We start from the raw sequence: 17,713 nt of genomic DNA on the forward strand, positions 1-17,713 counted from the left end.
TATATATATATATATATATATATATATATATATATATATTTTTTTTTTTTGTATGGTATCTTTATGCTTGTTTGTCTGTAAACAAAATTTGTGATGAATACAATAGTTAAGATGCATCTTAGAAAGAAAAACAATCTCATGCTGTTATAAAGCTACAATAAGTGCAGCCACACTAAAACATCTACTTGATTATAAGAATCATATCTTTTTTTTTAATTAGTAGTTGTCAGAAAGGGGAAACTATATTTACAATGTATCCATGTCAGTCAATGTTTTTTGTGAGATGGACAAAGCAACAAATAAAGTTGACATCTTTTCATACTTGTGGCAACATGAACTTTAATTGTTTTGGCTTGGGAACAACAATTGTCTTAATTTGACAGGTTTTATAAAATTGTATACGGTGCTCTGAAGATTCATCTGTGTTATAGTTATCTAGCTCACACCTTTGGAGCAAGTGATGTCAATGACTAAGCCAATTAAATTGTTTCCAATCAGGCTGTGACTAACTAACAGAAAAAATCTGAAAAATGAATATGTTATTGCATCAAAATTATATTGTATTTTTATTGGCAACACTTTACAATAAGGAACCATTTGTTAACATGAACTAACAACGAAGAAACATTTTATTTTAAGGTGTCCTTGTTACTCATGTTACATGTTCTTGGTATTATAATAACAATTGATTATGCATAATTACATGCAATTAACCCTAAACCAAACCCTAACCATATAGTAAGAGTTAATTGATATTACTCCATACACTCCCTAAATGTATAATTACACTCTAACAATGACACCTTAAAAGGAAGTGCAGTAAAAAATGAAAATCTTATTTTGACATTTACTTATACATTATTAAAATCAAAAGTTGTCTCTGTTCGTATTATTAAAAGGACTTCAGCTAAAATGGAAACAAATAGTGTTTTTATTAATTTGAACAAATAATAATAAAAACTGTAACATGTATTGTTTATTAGTTATATTAATCAATGCATTAATGGAACGTTATTGTCAAGCATTACCATTACATCTCCTGGGCTATTTAAATCAAAACAACAGAACCTCTCAACATATGATAAGCGCCTTTAGGAAACACCTTAAACCACTTTCCTCTATTAGTTCCATATCTACGTATTAGTTCAATTTCAAGGGGAAGCCTTTTTTTTCTACCGTAACATCTCTAATTGCTCATTAGAGCGTCTGTAGCCTGTAGGCCCGCCTCTGATTGGACGCGCTGCCGCCGTCGGCGTCCTCTGATTGGCCAAGGCGCCCACTCCGTCACGCATGCCGTTTCCGGTGTCCGTGTGTGCGCAGGCTCAGTTCGCTCGTCTGCGCTCTTTTATTTACTCTCTCTCATCTAAGATGGCTGTTCGGAGCTCCTGAGTCCCCCGAGTGAAGCGACCGAGGATGCTTGCGCCTCCAAAATCAATCTTCACCCGGCCATCCCTTCCCACGCACACCCCGTGAGGCGCGAAGGGGACTGTAGCACCAGAACCGCCTCCGAGCGCCGCTTCCACCCGGCTTGAAGCTCTTTAAATCAAGTTGTTTGGCGAAGTCGAGCCCTGCCGCTGAGTGCGAGCGAGCGAGTGTGTGTCCAAGAGCACTGAACATCCAAATGGCCGAACCGAGAAAAGTGCAGTTTGTCACCCTGTCCGGCGGTCCGGGCGCGGAGGGCAGGAGACGGCGACTGGAGGAGGACGAAGCCGCCGAGATGAGTTTTGACAGAGACGGCAAAACGAAGATGATGGAGACCGGGGTGACGGCAGCGGGTGACCGCGGGGCTTTGATCGGGAAGAGAGACGGTGAAGAGCCCAAAGGGAAGACCGTGCGCCTCAACCTGTGTCTGTCCGAGCCTAACGAGCAGTGCTCGGCCGAGTTCAACTACAGCGAGCTCATCCAGTCTCAACAGGTACAGAGTAACTATCCCGATCACTTCAGTGAAGAGAGAGTACTGGTTAAACCATTACTTGTTATCGAAAATCCACCGCTTGCTTGTTTTTGCTGAGTTTGCTTATGCATTAGCCTGTTAGCAGTGGAGTCCAGAAATAAAGTCCTCTTCAGGGGATCTTCTACTGAGTGACAAGTGTGGCATATGCTGTGATAGAGTGAGAAGTAACTTAGATTTAATTTTTCATGACGCGTGTCTGTCCTCTTTGCTCATAAACTTTAGAGCACTTTGTTGAGTACGTGACCCCCGTGAGCACAGTATCAATAAAGCAGAGCTGAATTGCTGCTAAGTGCTGTTCTTGTAACTTTTATGAATGTAGGCCTGGCCTTTGACATATGTCAGATGATTTGTTTTCTTAAAAGCGCACTTTTTGCTAATTAAAAAATGTTTTGCTTTTAAATGTTTTTTTTTTTTTTAGAAGTGTCATTTAAATTGATGTGTACTCACTGGATTTATCTGTGTTGTAAGCTGTTTTGTTCTACATGAAGTGGGTTGCCACCTCATGGGAGTCTTCATGTTGATATCACATGATCATTGGTGTCATTTTAGGTTGCTATTAATAATATCAGTGATAATAATACTACTGCTACACAACACGAAGATGGAGTCTAAAGCAATACCAGTTCAAACTGAATAAAAGGTAGATCTGTTTATTATGAGCATGTGTTGCAGTTGTTTTCTGCAGGTTTAATTCTGGATTCTGATTGGCTGTCTTTGTCTTTAAAGTGTTCTTGAAAGCGATTCCATTGATATTGTTCCTATTTGTAATTTTTTTTTTAATAGTTGTGGTGTGGAATTCCCTACTATTGTAGAATTCTAACGATTATTAATTAAAACTATATAGCATTCGGCCTTAGTGTGAATGGACCCAAAAGAGATAGTCCACCCCAAAATGAGAAAATAAAATGTAATTTTAAACCTGTATGACCTACTTTCTTCTGTGAAACAAAATATAATATTCTGAAGAATGTTGTTAATCCTAAGGCACTTTCAGTTCCCATTTACTTCCATTGTATGGACAAACAACAACAACAACAAAAAACAATAGAAGTCAGTGGGAACTGAAATTGGCATAGAGGCAATTCTGAAACCTTTTTTACTTGTAATTTTTGGGTGGAATATAATTTTTTTTTTTTTAAGTTTGAATGGAAATTATTTCCATTATTAATAATATTGATCGAGAATGCATTGTACTCATTCTGATCCACCCATCCATATTGGAAAAATGAATTGTCCCAGCTAGCCTTACTTAATTTTTTCGCTTCACAGGCCAAGAAAAATCCACCAGATACTAAGTCTTCCCTGGACCCCAACGATCCCTTTAATGATGATGAGAGAGAACGTCGGGAGGTCGAGGCACTGGCCAAAAAGTTTGAAAGCAAATACGTGAGTGTTGTTCTATGATTTTAAGTTGCATATTCAAATGTGTGGGCACTCAAATGCCAAAGGTCACGTTGCCGCTACCACCGACGTCCTTACAGGGTAACGCAGGGAAAAAGAGGCGGAAAGATCGGATGCAGGATTTGATTGACATTGGCTTCGGCTACGATGAGAGTGACCCCTTCATAGACAACTCGGAAGCTGTGAGTGGGCACTTGCCATGGCAACAGACAGACATCACTATGGCGATGATCGATTGGCATTTAACATGCTGTTTACCGACTCGGCCTCATTGCTCTCTGAACTTGAGGGGTGTTTTTTTTCCCCATTCATATTGAAGTCAGTGATGGATAGTTTTACCTTATGGATTGATTTGAAATGTGTGGTTGCGGAGTCCTTTTTGCCATAACCTCAGAAATGCAGACAACAATCAGCATAATACTTCTGTAAATCATTGTGTCTTCTTCCTGTCAGTATGATGAGCTTGTTCCAGCCTCTCTGACCACCAAGCTCGGTGGATTCTACATTAATACGGGTACTTTGCAGTTCAGAGCTGCTTCAGATTCTGAGGGAGAGGATGGGGGCAAAGAAGAAAAATCCAGGGTGAGTTGACTTTGTTTTTGTCAAATGACCCTGTGCACACCAGGTTATTAATGCCCATCATGATTGATCCGGTCAGTTAGAGATATCTCGTTTGACCACTTGATGTTGTCAAATGGAGGATCTCTGATTTCTCTTTCTGTGCTAAAGGAAAGAATTGACATACTGTTGCTCCCGAATGCATGTTTTAATTTTAATCTTTCCACAAACGGGTGTATGTGTATAAATTAATCAGATTAAGGTGAATGAAATCTTCAGAGTTTAAAACAGTTCACTTTGTTCAGATGTGGTTTGAGTGGCCAGATCACAAAACAGTTTGAACCCCATTTTCACTTCTATTTATAATTTCTGTCTCTACCGAACGCTTGTGATCAGATCACCCCAGACGGATGCTGTTACCATGTGTAAACAGGGCACCTAAATGATATATAGACCTGGTAAAGAGACCATTCACTCAAAGATTTTCAAAGAAATTCATCCGAATGTCGTTGCAAGCCCATAAGGCTTTTGGTGATCTTTTAAAACACAAATGAAATCCGTATGAATGGAGTGGTTTTATACAGAAGACATGTGATCGCTTTGATCAAGGGATTTAATTCAGACCTCATCAAATATGGTAAACAAAAGCTCAATCGTGGTTCCTTCACATGCGGTATGTGAATAAAAGCCTAAAATAAATCTGTTTATCATGTAAAGTCATTGTGTCTCTTTAGAAGACTTGGATTAAATCACTTTAATCATATGCTTATATATATATTTTATATATATATAATATAAATTATATATATATAATTTATAATTTATAATATAGAATTTTTTTTTTTTTTTTTAAGTTTTGGTGGCAGGACAGAAATCTTTTACGTTTCAATGAAATAAAATCCTCATTTGTGTTTCAACGGTTAATAAAATCGTATAGGTTTAAAGCACCATGAGGGTGAATAAGGGCAAAATTGCAATCCCTTTAAAAGTTTGTTTTTCATAAAACTCCATTTATGACGATTGTCTTAATAAAGTGCTTTCTGGTTGTAGATGAGAGATGGAGAGGAACCACTGATAAAAAGAAGGAAGAAGAAAGATGCAACCAGTATAGAGGAGAAAAAACCCAGGAAGAACAAAGTAGCTAAACAAGGGTAAGAATTAGTTTTCTTCAAAGTGTTTCTTTACCAAGCTGTTTGTGTAGTTGATGTGAATTGGCTCATTATGAATGCATTTTAATCCGTTGTATGTTTGCTCGCAGAGTGTCTGGTCTGAGCCTTCATCGCCCTGAGAAGAAGAAGAGGAAGAAACTGATGAAGGATTCGCTCTGTCTGGCTGCAATGCTCCGCCGTTTCACACGAGAGAAGGAAGAGATGCGGAAACTGGACGCCAGTGCGTCTCATCCGGGGCCTGGTCTCACCAACACTCCCAACTCCAACAACTTACTGCACAACTCCCATCTCCAAATCAACACCAACAACAATGACCTTTCACTAGCCGACCTGACGGCTGACCCCGCCATGATGTCATTGTTTAGTTCGGCCAATGAAAGCGAGCTTCAAGATCTCATGTGTGACCTGGATTTTAGTTTTTTGGACGCAGGGCCCCAGATGCCCCCATCAGCCAGAGAGAATGGACAGGTTGGCTTGGGTACATCGTTGGGGCACAAGATTGGAGGAGGGGGACTGAATCGAGGGCAGGGTGGTCTCCTCTCTTTTCCACCTCTCCCCGATGGTCTTCCAGCCCCTTTGATCAAGCGCATAGAAGACCTCCGAGCTGTGAGTTGCTCTCATGTCAGTTAAACACAGTCATGTCATGAAAAAAAAAACACTAATTATTTATAGCGGGGGCTTTAAGAGCTCAAAACCCATATATTCATTCCACGATGAACAAAAAGCTCTTGTCTATGTCTGTAATGTTGGCTTATTTTTAACAAGATCCCTAATGATTTCAGTCTGATCTGATCAGCTTCAGACACATCTGAGCACAGTCTGTTTTGTGAATGTCTCTCAATGCATTGCAGGATTTGTTAAGTGATTGCTATTGAAGGCTGGGGCAGACTCACAGCCCTGCATGAGCAAAGACGTCTTCGAAATGACTTCTACTAATGTTATAAGTAGACCTAAGAATAAAATGTATGATATTGCATCAGAAAGTAGTTTCAAATCTATTCCAGCCTGTTCTGTGAGAGCAGATGAATTTATAAGAATAAAGGCCACTGAGTATTTTTGGAGATAGCTACCTGTTATATAAATTGCATTACATCCAACTTTGAAGTTAAATTTATAGAGTTACAGAGAGAGAGCAAGAGAGCAAATATACACCCACAAATCCACTTCCCATGTAAAAACACTTCAGGGACTTCATGTTCTGACAGTAATATCATTTTCCAGCCTAACTTGATTTTTGTTTTATTTATTTGAACTCAGGCATCGAGGCAATTTGATCAAGAAGGCAGAAAGAAATTCTTCACTCTGGATATGAATAATATCTTGCTGGAGTAAGTCAGATCTCAGCGTCTTCTCATTCAGCTGTTAAATCTGGTGGTAGTTCCTCCTAGTCTGTTGTTTCTTGCCGTTGATCATTTTTCTTCTCGTTCAGTATCGAGCTGCAGGTTCAGGAGCAGCCGGCAAACATTCGTTCTGAGGTGTACTCTCACCTCGAAGCCTTTGTGCCCTGCAACAAGGAGGCGCTACTAAAACGGCTCAAGAAACTCAGCCTCAACATCCAGGTGAAGGACTATACCATACACTGTAGAGATTTTAGGATCTTTTATGTAGCGGAAAGTACTACATTTTGTGCCATTTTTTTTTAAATAGTGTAGCATAATGTTTCAGTTTAATAATAACATTGTAATAACACAAATTCACTTTAATAGTTTATAGCTATACTTTAAGACTTGGACTTTGTTTTTCTAGAATAATTAATATTTAGACATAAATGTGATTCCGTCCTCTTTATTTTTAAGTTTCACAATGGTCAAGATTGTAGTCGTAATTAATAGTAATAACAATTTTATAATTTAGGACTATAATTCATAAAGCATTTAATGTTGTTACCCAGAAATCACTATTATTTTTGATAGTATGATCGTTTTTGCGCCAGATGATTGATTCTGATTGCAAAATCATTTCAGCAGACTTTGAAGCGCTTTAATGTAGCTGGTAAATGCTGCTATCATTTGGTGCAGCAATTTTCAAACAGATCAACTTGTCTGTATTTGAACTACTTTAAATTATGACAGGCTATAATTTAGATCGATCAGTTTCCCAACACCGCATACATTTCTCAAATGTTTTTGTGTCGTCTTTCTCTTTGCTCAGGATGACCGTCTGCGCACGCCTCTGTTAAAGCTCAAACTCGCCGTGTGTAGCGTGATGCCAGAGCAGATCTCCAGATATAACATGGACTGCATGGCAAAAGCTGCAGCTAAGTAAGGCTTAAACTTTCCCAACTTAATGCCTCTTTCTGCTTTCATGGTATGCTTGTTTAGATTAGTGGAATGGACTGCGTGGACACACACACACACACACACACACACACACACACACACACACACACACACACACACACACACACATATATATATATATATTATGAGATTGACTGTGTGCATGTGTGTCACAGGCAGCAGATAGAAGATGGAGAGAAGAACGGATCGGAGGATGATGATGAAGAGAAGCCAGGAAAGAGGGTGATGGGACCGAGGAAGAAGTTCATCTGGGATGACAAACTCAGGTTTAGACATATAATGAAGCAGAGCCACCAATAGACTATCAGTGTAAGAAATCAAGGGTTGGCGTGTAAATATGTGCATGTGTGTTGTTTTTCCCAGGACTCTGTTGTGTAACCTGGTGCGTGTGAAGCTGAGCTGTTATGAGCTGGAGCAGTGCTCTCTGTCTGTGGAGGACTATCTCAAAGCCTTCATGGAGAATGAAGTCAAGCCACTCTGGCCCAAAGGCTGGATGCAGACCAGGTGTGTGCTCGACTGCATGCTAACGACACTTTCTTCTAGTAATAGCGTGCAACTAGATAATTCCTTTTTTTTTTTTTGTGTGTGTTTTTTTTTCAGGATGCTTTTTAAGGAGAGTCGTGCGGTACATGGTCACCTCACTGGACTGTGAGTAGATCAACCTCTTCATATATATTTACACTAATGTTTGCAGTCACCATATAGAGCATGCATAGTGGGGAAAAGAGAAAGATGTCAAGTCTCTTTAGGCTAGTTTTTGCACATTACATTTACATTTTACATTTATTCATTTAGCAGACGCTTTTATCCAAAGCGACTTACAGATGAAGACAGTGGAAGCAATCAAAAAGAGCAATGATATATAAGTGCTATAACAAGTCTCAGTTAGGTTAACACAGTACACGTAGCATGGGATTTTAACTAATATAATAAATAAAAAGAAAACAGAATAAAAAATAAAAGAATAGAGCAAGCTAGTTAGAGGTCTTTACACATACACACACACATACATATACAATTGCATAATAAATGAAAAGAAAAAAGAATACAAAAAGATTAGAAAGGTAGTTCGATTTTTTTTTTTTTTCTTTTAAGAATAGAATTATTGAAGTTAGAGGGTCAAATAAAGATGGAAGAGAAAGGTTTTTAGCCGATTCTTGAAGATGGCTTAGAACTCGAGTTGGGGAGGTCATTCCACCAGAAGGGAACATTTAATTTAAAAATCTGTAAAAGTGACTTTGTGCTTCTTTGGGATTGCACAATCAAGCGACGTTCACTTGCAGAACGCAAGCTTCTAGAGGGCACATAAGTCTGAAGTAACGAATTTAGGTAAATGGGTGCAGAGCCAGTGGTAGTTTTGTAAGCAAACATCAATGACTTGAATTTTATGCGAGCAGCTATTGGAAGCCAGTGCAAATTGATAAACAATTGTGACGTGTATTCTTTTGGGCTCATTAAAAATTAATCTTGCTGCCGCGTTCTGAATTAATTGCACATGGTCGTATACAAAGGGTCCATCTTAAACTCAAATCTATTTTTAACAGGTGTGCATAAAAATGCAAAGCAAAGTAATATGCAAAGCAAAGTTTCTATATAGCATATAAAATGAGTTTAATGTGAATGCAAATATATCTGGGTCTAAAATTATATACCGTTGGTGAGTTGCTGATTTGGCTAAAGACTAGCAACAGAGTGTGCAAGCGATCATACTAATGATGGTTTATTAACTTAAGTGTCTAAATACAGGAAATGTATAATTCCGATATTCTGAATATTTGAACCTTTTTTCTTTTTTTTTGGGCTGGTTAATAAAAATTGGTTTTATGTAAAGAAAAAAATAAGGATTTGTAATGGCATTGTACATTATTACATTTTTATGCTATTTATTTTCTTTTGTTTACTTGAACAGTATTGTAAATTGTGATGCATTCCCCTTTCTAAAGTTTCCTTGAGATGTTCTATTTCTAGCACCCCCTGCTATAGATGGCCTTCTAATTTCAGTTGATGGCAGACATCCTGAAATATTAATAGGTATTGTGAGTGGTCTCTCATGTCCCCATACCTAAAGGACAGCACGCATAACCTAACATTAGTCCCTAACGGAGTCACTTGAACTTCATTTAATGCTTTTCTATGGCAATGTTGAGTTTGAGACCAAATGTGCTTAATTGTTATGTAATTAGTGTCATAATACAAAAATACGGTGCTAAGATAGGCTTCATTTTCATTTTAACACACAAAATATATAATGACTCGAGGGTTGCTGTCACTGTAACTTAATTAAGTTGATCTCTGGCAGTGCATGGAAAATAAGGAAGCAAATTCCACTGCTCTTTGTCTGGTGGATGGGAAAACTTGGTGTATGTTCTCTTCCTTGATGTTCTTCATGTGGATTAAGGCATCAAGAAGTGGATTTTGAGATAATGAGCAACCAATGTTCTTGAAGTAGATTCGACAGTAGATTATGTAGGTGAAAAACTGAAGGTTTAATTTTGCAGATGTCTAAAAACGAACAGATTTGATGTAGGGCAGTGCGATCGTGGATAATCTCTTGTTTAAGACCTGTTCACACCTACATACATTTTTGGAACAAAAATCTGACCTGTCTCTTCAGACAGAGGCTCAAAAATGATTGTTGGTGGCACTTACAGAAAGTAGAAATGTGCTTTTGCCCTGTGCAACGTTGTGATTGTGACACCTGCTTATCAGAGAGAAGAAAGGAGGTCAAACAGTATTTACATGTTTTCAAACAGCCGTTCAGATTTTGTATTCACCGTCTTGCTAATCAAACACCACCAAATGCATGAGTAAAGAGAAAGAGAGCCAGTTCTGAACTGTTCCTCTAATAAATCCTGTTTGTGATCACCAAGTACTAGTTTTATCTGGGCATCATGTGAGTATAATTGCAAAAGTGCAATATTTTGGATTCAAGCCATGCAAATGTTGACTGTCTGAACAGATGCATTATTTATTCCACTGATTATGTCATTGTGATCACTGATGTCATTGTCATCGCTGAATTGTTTTTTAACAGGGGCAAGAAAAGGATCGTTCCAACCCCAAAAGCTGCCAAAATGATGGTATGTAAATTTGAACCAGGTTTCCACCATGACATCCATATTTTCAAATGGTGCAATTTCATCAGTTTTCTATGTCCTCCTGTTGACTGTGGTTCTGTATTTGACATCTGCTCCAGGACGTCAGCTGGACACAGAGACCCGCTCCAGGTGTTGGATCCACCTCGGCCTCGCCTGCCTTACCCGCCCCAGCATGCAGGCCGCCCTCCTCCCCCTCTGAACTCATCTGCCTCTCGGATTCCCTGGATGAGGATCTGGCCGCTAACTCTCTAGACTCCATTTCCCAAGCACTCGCTCTCCTCAGTAACGCTGCCAAGGGACTGACGCCAAACAATGGCGTTCCCGCCTCCTCCTCTCCCAGTGTCCCCAGATCCTCCTCTGGAGTCAGCCACTACTCCTCACCTCTGTCACATTCCACCCTTCCAGCAAAAATAGAGTCTTCTGGTATCTCAAAGGCGAATATGAGCACTCTAACTACCTCTCCTTCCCTCTCCTCTCCGCTCGCCTCGTCTCCTTCTTCCTCCATGCGAGGCAAGAACTTCGGGATGCTAAAGAATGGCGGGCCTGTGCAGAGACCCTTGGGAACGCCCACTCACAGAGCTGGTATTTCAGGAATGAGCACGGCGCAGTCTGCAAAACCCCGTCCGCCCCCTACGGCCTCGCCCCTCTTGCCCCCGCAGCAGAGGTCATTTGGGGCAATGGGAGTGAAGTTGGTTCAGACTCCGCCACCTGTTGGACAAACAAAAAACTGTGCTAACAAATCCACTACTGTTGGTGGCGGTCCCGTGGTTTCCCAGCAGCCTCGTCTGAACACTCATCCCTCTCAGATGAATCCCAAGAGTCCTCAGCAGTCTCTTCCTCCGGCCACTTCCTCTCCTTCCTCTCTACTATCAATGCCACACAACCAGTCAAACTTCATCACGCCCATGCAGGCCACGCTCACCAAGTCTTCCCACAGTAGCAGCTCTCCTGTTATCAAACTCACACCACGACCCCCTGCCCCTACTCCTCCTCCTTCATCCTCACCCTCGTCATCCTCCTCATCTCCTTCTCTCACCCATCCCAGACCTCAAATGATCCCGAGCTCGCACCAATACAACCCCAAGAGTCCAACCTTCAGGCCGCAGTTTACCACACAAGGAACCGCAGTGGTCAGATCCGGGTCAGGACAGGCCAGTTACAGTTTTGCAGGTGGACACAAATCCAGTAGTCCATCCACCGGTGGCGCAAACACCACCAGCACCGCCCCGATGGCCTCATCCCTGTCTGTAGGGTGCCAGGACGGTAGCCCCTCCCCTTCAGCAGTCCCTGCCAATCACAGCCAGCGGCAGAGGCCAGTGGGAGGGACTAGTCAGAGTGCCAAGTCTACAACGAGTCGGGCATCAGCCATGAGCCTGCCCTCTCCTCCGGTCTCCTCTCATCTGTCACATGTGAGTCCCGCAGCCTCGTCCACTCCAGACCTGTTTAAACGAAATGTCTGAGTGGTAGCACTTTACATGTATGGGATTGCTGGCTGTTTTTATGCAAAGTAGCTTCAGTAGTCAGGCACTTAGTTAATCAGTATTTGTGTTCGCTGAGAATCATTAGTCATTAATCATTACCTTGCCTTTGTTTGTGATGTGCTTTCCAATGCCCATGAGCTTTTTTCCACTCAGAGGCTAGAAGTTATTTTTAGGTGTTTTTTTTGTTTTTTGTTTTACTCTAAACTTTGACTTTTTTTCTGGTTTTTAGTAATGTGCTTTTAAAGTGTATTTGATGCAATATTATTGATTTGACATCACAAAGTGTTTTATCTGCCATTCTTTAAAGAAAATGATTTTGTTGTGCAAACTCTTCTCACAGCTGACTTTAAAGTAAAGAGAACTTCCACACTACATTCACTGTCAAACTGTGAGCTCTACAGTATATTCTGTGTTTTTTCAGTAGAACACAGTGACCTGAATCAAAACATAAATGAGATGGTTAAGATATTAACATGGGTTTACCTGGAAGCAAACGGAGGTGGCCTTACTCATGTTTTATTCAACTACATTCAGAAGTTTGGGATCAGCAAGACTGGTGTGTTTTTATGGTCAACAAGGCTGCTTTTATTTGTTAAAAAATACAGTAAACCAGTAAGGTGAAGTTATTACAATTGATTGCATTTAATATGAATTCATAAAATTTCATATGTTGACATTTCATCTATTCAACATTTCTTATGTTTAACAGTTGTGCAACTTTTCAAAATGAGTAGAAATGAGTGAACGCTCGGCTGACAAACAGCTATGATGGAATTGTTCAGTAATATTTTTAAGGCAGGCTTTTTTTGTGAAAAACTGCTTGCAAATATAGTTTCAGTTTTGTTATTGTGTACTCCGATGGCAAACATTTAAATGTATGTGTTTTTTTAACATGCACCCACCCCCCCCCCCCATTACTCAGCATTACCCAAGCGTTTCCCTCTCTCCCACAGGTGTCTTCAGCTTCAGGAAGTAACCTCTTGGGCTCAGTGGCCCCCTCCCTCCCCCTGGGTTTCGGGATGCTCGGGGGTCTAGTGCCTGTTTCTCTACCCTTCCAGTTCCCCTCGCTCCTCAACTTCAACCCTGCAGGTCCTGGGGTTCCTGGCTGCAGCAACATGGGAGCTTCAGCCGCTACCAACTCAGGATACACCCTGGCACAGAGTGAGTGTGTGTGCATGACCGGTGTGTATCATGTTTGGCCGAGTGTGTTTCTGTAACGTGACTTGTCCCGAGTCCTTTTCCGTGTCTCCCTAATCTGTTTTTCAATTTTACTTCCTCTTTCTCCTCTTCGCATCCTGTTTCGGTGCTGCATTCCTGCCATCTCATTTGCTCCTGGATTGTTGTGCACTCTTCCATCTCTTCCCTCTGTCCATCTTTCTTTCCACCTGTCCTGCCGTCCCCCAGATCTGTTTAAGAGTCTTCAGCCAGGGTCTCAGGTCGCTCTACCTCCCCACTTGCAGCTTGCTTTCTCAGGTAAACGCTGCAGAAACCTCCAGCTCACTGCTGCTGTTGACCATTCCTTTACTTCCTCTGCTTGTTTCAATCCTTCTTCTGTGTTTCATTAGTGTGGCATTAGCTCTGTTCCCAAACCTAGTCTGTCTGCATAAACCGGGAGCGTCCCAAGTGAAGTGAAACCTCATGTGATGTCAAGTGATTGATTTAAACACTGCTTAATGGGTTGCAACTCTGTTATCATGCTCTTGAGGAACTCTACTAGGCCTGGGATTGACTCCCATTTCACAATTCGGTTTTCATTCAGTTAGTTTGGAAGTATTTCAGGTGCAGTAAAACCTATAGATTTTTCGTAATGAAATAACTCTCAATTAATTCTTTCAACTATACAGGGAAGCCTGGTCCATTAATATTAACTAAAGGCGGGAACACACCAAGTGTATCCACACTAGACTAGAGGCCAAACGAGGGATTTTCTAAAGCATGTCTGTGGTTTAGAAACCGCCTTTGCGCTGGCACATGTTGCTTGCTGGGTTTTGGAACAGACTGTTTGAAATGCAGATTTCATGAAATCTTGTAACTGCACCGAGACACAAGTGTATCTGGATTTTCCACAGATGCAAACCAAAGCCAGGGGGGAGACACGAAGAGGAAGTCCCACTGACCGCCACAGCCAGAATGTAGAAGTGGACACCGCTGGCGACGGATGTTTTCAGCTGCTTGGATGAACACACACTGCGCTTTCGTTCATCATTGACCCTTCTTCTTCAGTTAACGTCATTCTGCTTTTAATCGATCAGTGTTCTGGACGATTGGAGAGAGCGGGGTGCATTCGAATTTTTGCTGTTTGTCAACATGTTTACACAAGACCTTAATCACTGTGGACATAGAGCTAGAGGAAGTGAGAGGAGTACGAAACAAAGCAACATCATTTCTATTTAAGTTCACGTCGGCTGGAAACTTGTGCATTCCTGTGTTTCTTTTCTTTCCTAAAGGGATGGGATAGTCCAACCGTTTCCTTCGAAGACTGTTAGAATAGTAGCTGTTAATAATACAAATGGGTAAATTATTTATAATTTTTCGACAGGGACATATTATGATGTTTAAGTGTATTAATAGAATAAAATGGGTATGTATATAAAATATACATTAATATTATGTGATCTATTTTCTTTCGAGGTCAGTATGTATGATGTCTTGCTGTCTTTGGTGCTGCGTATCTCACTGGACCTTGTGAAAGAAAAAAAAAACATTCTTTTATGGATGAATGAATCTTGTGTGAAAGCGTTTCATAGAGAAATTATGAGATTATAGCCTACTTGAATTTTCAGTTTAGTTTTGCTTAATAGAAGTACAAGAACTCCCAAGACTGTCAATAAAACGCCTTAGTTTGTAAGTTTGAATAACTATGCAGGACTGTAAATGTTTCAGTGCAAAGTAAGCTATTGCGTAGAGCTCCACTTTTGACGTTAGTTGTGTTTGTGTGTTTGCCCTGTTACATCACTGGACCGTTAATTCTTCCTTCCCACGTCTCTGTTCCATTTCATCATTTTACCTGTTCATTTCAAAATGTCTGGCACTGCTCGCCTGCATCTTATGACTGTGTTCAAAAGAGAATTGGCGCCAAAGATGACAGCGTTCACTCGGAGGTGAGAAGCAGCAGGTCAGGTGTCTGTCTGTGCCCAGTGTAACAATCTTAAATGTGTGGTCTCTGGTCGTCTCTGTGGATATTGTGATGAACTGACTTTTAAAATCCAAATTTATATTGCTTTATTTTATTTTCTAAAAATGTTGAAGTGAGTGGGCGTAATTTTAACTGGCGCTCACCGTGAAAATTCTTACTTGGGTAGATTATTTTTGTCTTGATTCGGGAATTCAAATGCTGTCATTTTTGTTTCGAGTACAAGCTCTAAAAATTAATTCAATAAAAAACATTGGCGGATACGGTTGTAGTAGTTTTACTTGCATCACTGAGGGATTTTTAAAGGGTTAGTTCACCCAACAGTGAAGATTCTGTCATTAACTACTCACCCTCATGTCGTTCTTGGGAACATACGATACATATTTAGTGTGGGTTTAGGGTTAATGAGAGCGACAAATACATAATAGCAAGCTATATAAAAAAATAGCCATGCATTTATATACGCAAATTAACATATGCATATTAATTTTTTTTTTATTAATAATATATAGTGCAATGTGTACACATCTCTGTAAATCTATGTGTTTGGATAGACAAACTCATATTCTATCGAAACCTTGCATTAAAATAAAAACCCATAGGTTGACCACTACTTAACCTTTTAAAGCATAATGAACTCATCAATTCTTTTTATTTCAATAAGAAATATAAGCAAACAGAAGAGAGCATGCTTCTTCTACAATGGATGTTTTATTTTGTCCTTTAGAAAACTGACTGTCGTCTAGAAATAGTTACAGTATACAAGAGAAAAACAAGGAGACATTTGCAGTTGAACACCAGGTTGTCAACAGCCAGTCCAATAATAGAAGTGATAATATAGCAATAATAATGATAACTGCAATAATAGTAACTAGATCATGAATGATAAAGCTTTAAACCAAATGAAATCACACTTGCTCCTCGCCGCCAGAGGCAGAGGCTTCTTTATACCAAACCAACATTAACACTGATTTCCCTCAGATCTTCATGAGAATACAAGGGATACGAGACCTATATACTGGATATGATTCATAGCAGAGTAAAATACAAAAGAACAACAAAAACGGGTTACATAGCATTTTATTTAAATTGCCTTCAGCCAGTTTTGCCTTCATATTAGCGTTTCTTCATTACTGATAGGTTTCATTCTTTTATGGATGTTTTCTAATTAGTGTCTAAGGCACTTTAAGAAACACGTCAGTCATTAAATGCTAACAGTGGAACAGGTTAGTACGCTTTCCGTTCATCCTCTTAACTAGTGTTCAATGCATCCCGTCCACAGCTAGGACTCTCAGTCTTCAGTTACGTGCCTGTGAATTAACATGTTCAATATTTCCAGTTGCTTTCAGCGCTGATTTCTCATTGATGTCTGGTTTCAAACATCGTTCTTCAAGTTCCAATAAACCTTCCTTTTGGTTTCACTTGTAGTGTATCTAATAGAGCAGCTGGGTTTGAGAAGTACCATCATACGGTCACATATATGGGGAAAAAAGAAGCAAAAAAAAAAAAACTCTAAAGAGATTACATATGTAAAGTCATGTATGCTTCATCTCAACGTGCATTTGCGTCCAGAATACTTCACATTTCCTTTCCAGTTGAAATGGCCTTTTATGGCTTTCTTACAATGTGCAGTTAAAGGTGATTCGCGATTAAATTCCTAAAACACAAAGCGCCTCTGTCAGCTAAATCTCCCAAATAAGATCGAACAGGCCTGGAGTTGAATAAACCAGTTAATAAATGTGCAGGATTTCTTGTGTTTGAACTATTTCATGTATTTAAATGTTAATGAGATGCTGAAGCGAACAGCTTTTTCACAGTTTCTCCTTTTCTTTTCTGGTCCGTTTCAAATCCGGTCCAGTGCCACAGGACTTTTTTCTTTTAGTGTTGGCTTATAGCGAATGAGCAGCACATGCATCTCTATCTGCAGACCGTGTTTATTTGGAGAACTTTATTGTACAACTAAGATCCAATCCGTCACGTTTGCTAAGCTAGCTGATGGTTTTACATCATGAACTCTTTCATTGCGTGCTCTTATGAATGAGCATATTCATGTACACAAAGCAAAGTTTGACATTTGAAATGCACTTCTATAGTGTGTTCTATGAGCGCAGTATTTTGTAGACTACAGTTGCAGGAAACACTAATTGGCATGTGTACGTTCGGTCTTGAAGCATCTTGAATTTAGAATAAGGCAGAGTTGAAATGGAGGTTTGAGTGTAGTTTATGTCTGAATGTGTGTGTGTGTGTGTGGGGAAGTGTTAGTGTACTAGTGTGTTTACATAGTTCACTGGTCCTCTTTCTGTACCGCGGACCCCACATGGCTAAAGGAGAAGGATGAGGTGTTGGAGAGGAGGAAGCAGTGGGGCTGGGTGACCACAGGAGGGCGCTGTGCTCTACTCCGCTTGAGCCGGGGGGTTCTCGTTCAGGTCGCTGGCCTTGCTGTCTGCGTCATCGTCAGAAAATTCCCCTTCCATCTGCAGCGGTCTGCGTCCAGAACGGCTGGAGGAGAAGCTAACAGGTCCTCCTCGCCTGCAGAGGACAGTAAAGGAGGCATTAGAGAGTATTACCCAGCACTCTAGATGCTATTATAGGATTAAATAATTTGACTAATCTTTTACT

The 17,713-nt window shown here is 40.2% G+C and overlaps 2 protein-coding genes across 6 annotated transcripts in view; one reads left to right on the forward strand and one right to left on the reverse strand.

Moving 5' to 3' along the window:
* The first annotated feature begins 1,259 nt into the window (after positions 1 to 1,259).
* ubn2a (ubinuclein 2a) lies at positions 1,260 to 15,355 on the forward strand. Of its 3 annotated transcripts, XM_052559862.1 has the most exons (17): positions 1,331 to 1,915; positions 3,224 to 3,340; positions 3,436 to 3,537; positions 3,809 to 3,937; positions 4,964 to 5,064; positions 5,172 to 5,688; positions 6,340 to 6,410; positions 6,512 to 6,641; positions 7,234 to 7,343; positions 7,538 to 7,648; positions 7,746 to 7,886; positions 7,983 to 8,030; positions 10,417 to 10,462; positions 10,579 to 11,889; positions 12,915 to 13,122; positions 13,366 to 13,434; positions 14,031 to 15,355. In XM_052559862.1, exons 1-17 carry the CDS (start codon positions 1,622 to 1,624, stop codon positions 14,075 to 14,077), a joined length of 3,552 nt encoding a protein of 1,183 aa, XP_052415822.1. In that variant the 5' UTR covers positions 1,331 to 1,621; the 3' UTR covers positions 14,078 to 15,355. The 3 variants fall into 3 exon arrangements, with proteins under 3 accessions (XP_052415823.1, XP_052415822.1, XP_052415824.1); XM_052559863.1 differs by lacking the exon at positions 13,366 to 13,434 and having other exon boundaries at positions 1,260 to 1,915; XM_052559864.1 differs by lacking the exon at positions 3,436 to 3,537.
* A 431-nt stretch (positions 15,356 to 15,786) lies between these two features.
* LOC127960237 (myosin-10) overlaps positions 15,787 to 17,713 on the reverse strand; it is a 59,137-nt gene continuing 57,210 nt past the window's right edge. For all 3 annotated transcript variants that reach the window (XM_052559860.1, XM_052559861.1, XM_052559859.1), the window contains one exon: positions 15,787 to 17,623. In XM_052559860.1, the coding sequence (XP_052415820.1) occupies positions 17,488 to 17,623 (136 nt within the window). In that variant the 3' untranslated portion in view covers positions 15,787 to 17,487. The remainder of the gene's footprint in view (positions 17,624 to 17,713) is intronic.

This window comes from Carassius gibelio, chromosome B6 (genome assembly GCF_023724105.1).
Source record: "Carassius gibelio isolate Cgi1373 ecotype wild population from Czech Republic chromosome B6, carGib1.2-hapl.c, whole genome shotgun sequence".
NCBI lineage: Eukaryota > Metazoa > Chordata > Actinopteri > Cypriniformes > Cyprinidae > Carassius > Carassius gibelio.

Bases quoted from the DNA above. Each gene is read 5' to 3' on its own strand.
- ubn2a (XM_052559862.1), top strand. From the start codon at position 1,622: ATGGCCGAACCGAGAAAAGTGCAGTTTGTCACCCTGTCCGGCGGTCCG. The intron at 5,689-6,339 runs GTGAGTTGCTCT...ATTTGAACTCAG, and splicing joins GCATAGAAGACCTCCGAGCT to GCATCGAGGCAATTTGATCA. The intron at 6,642-7,233 runs GTGAAGGACTAT...CTCTTTGCTCAG, and splicing joins AACTCAGCCTCAACATCCAG to GATGACCGTCTGCGCACGCC.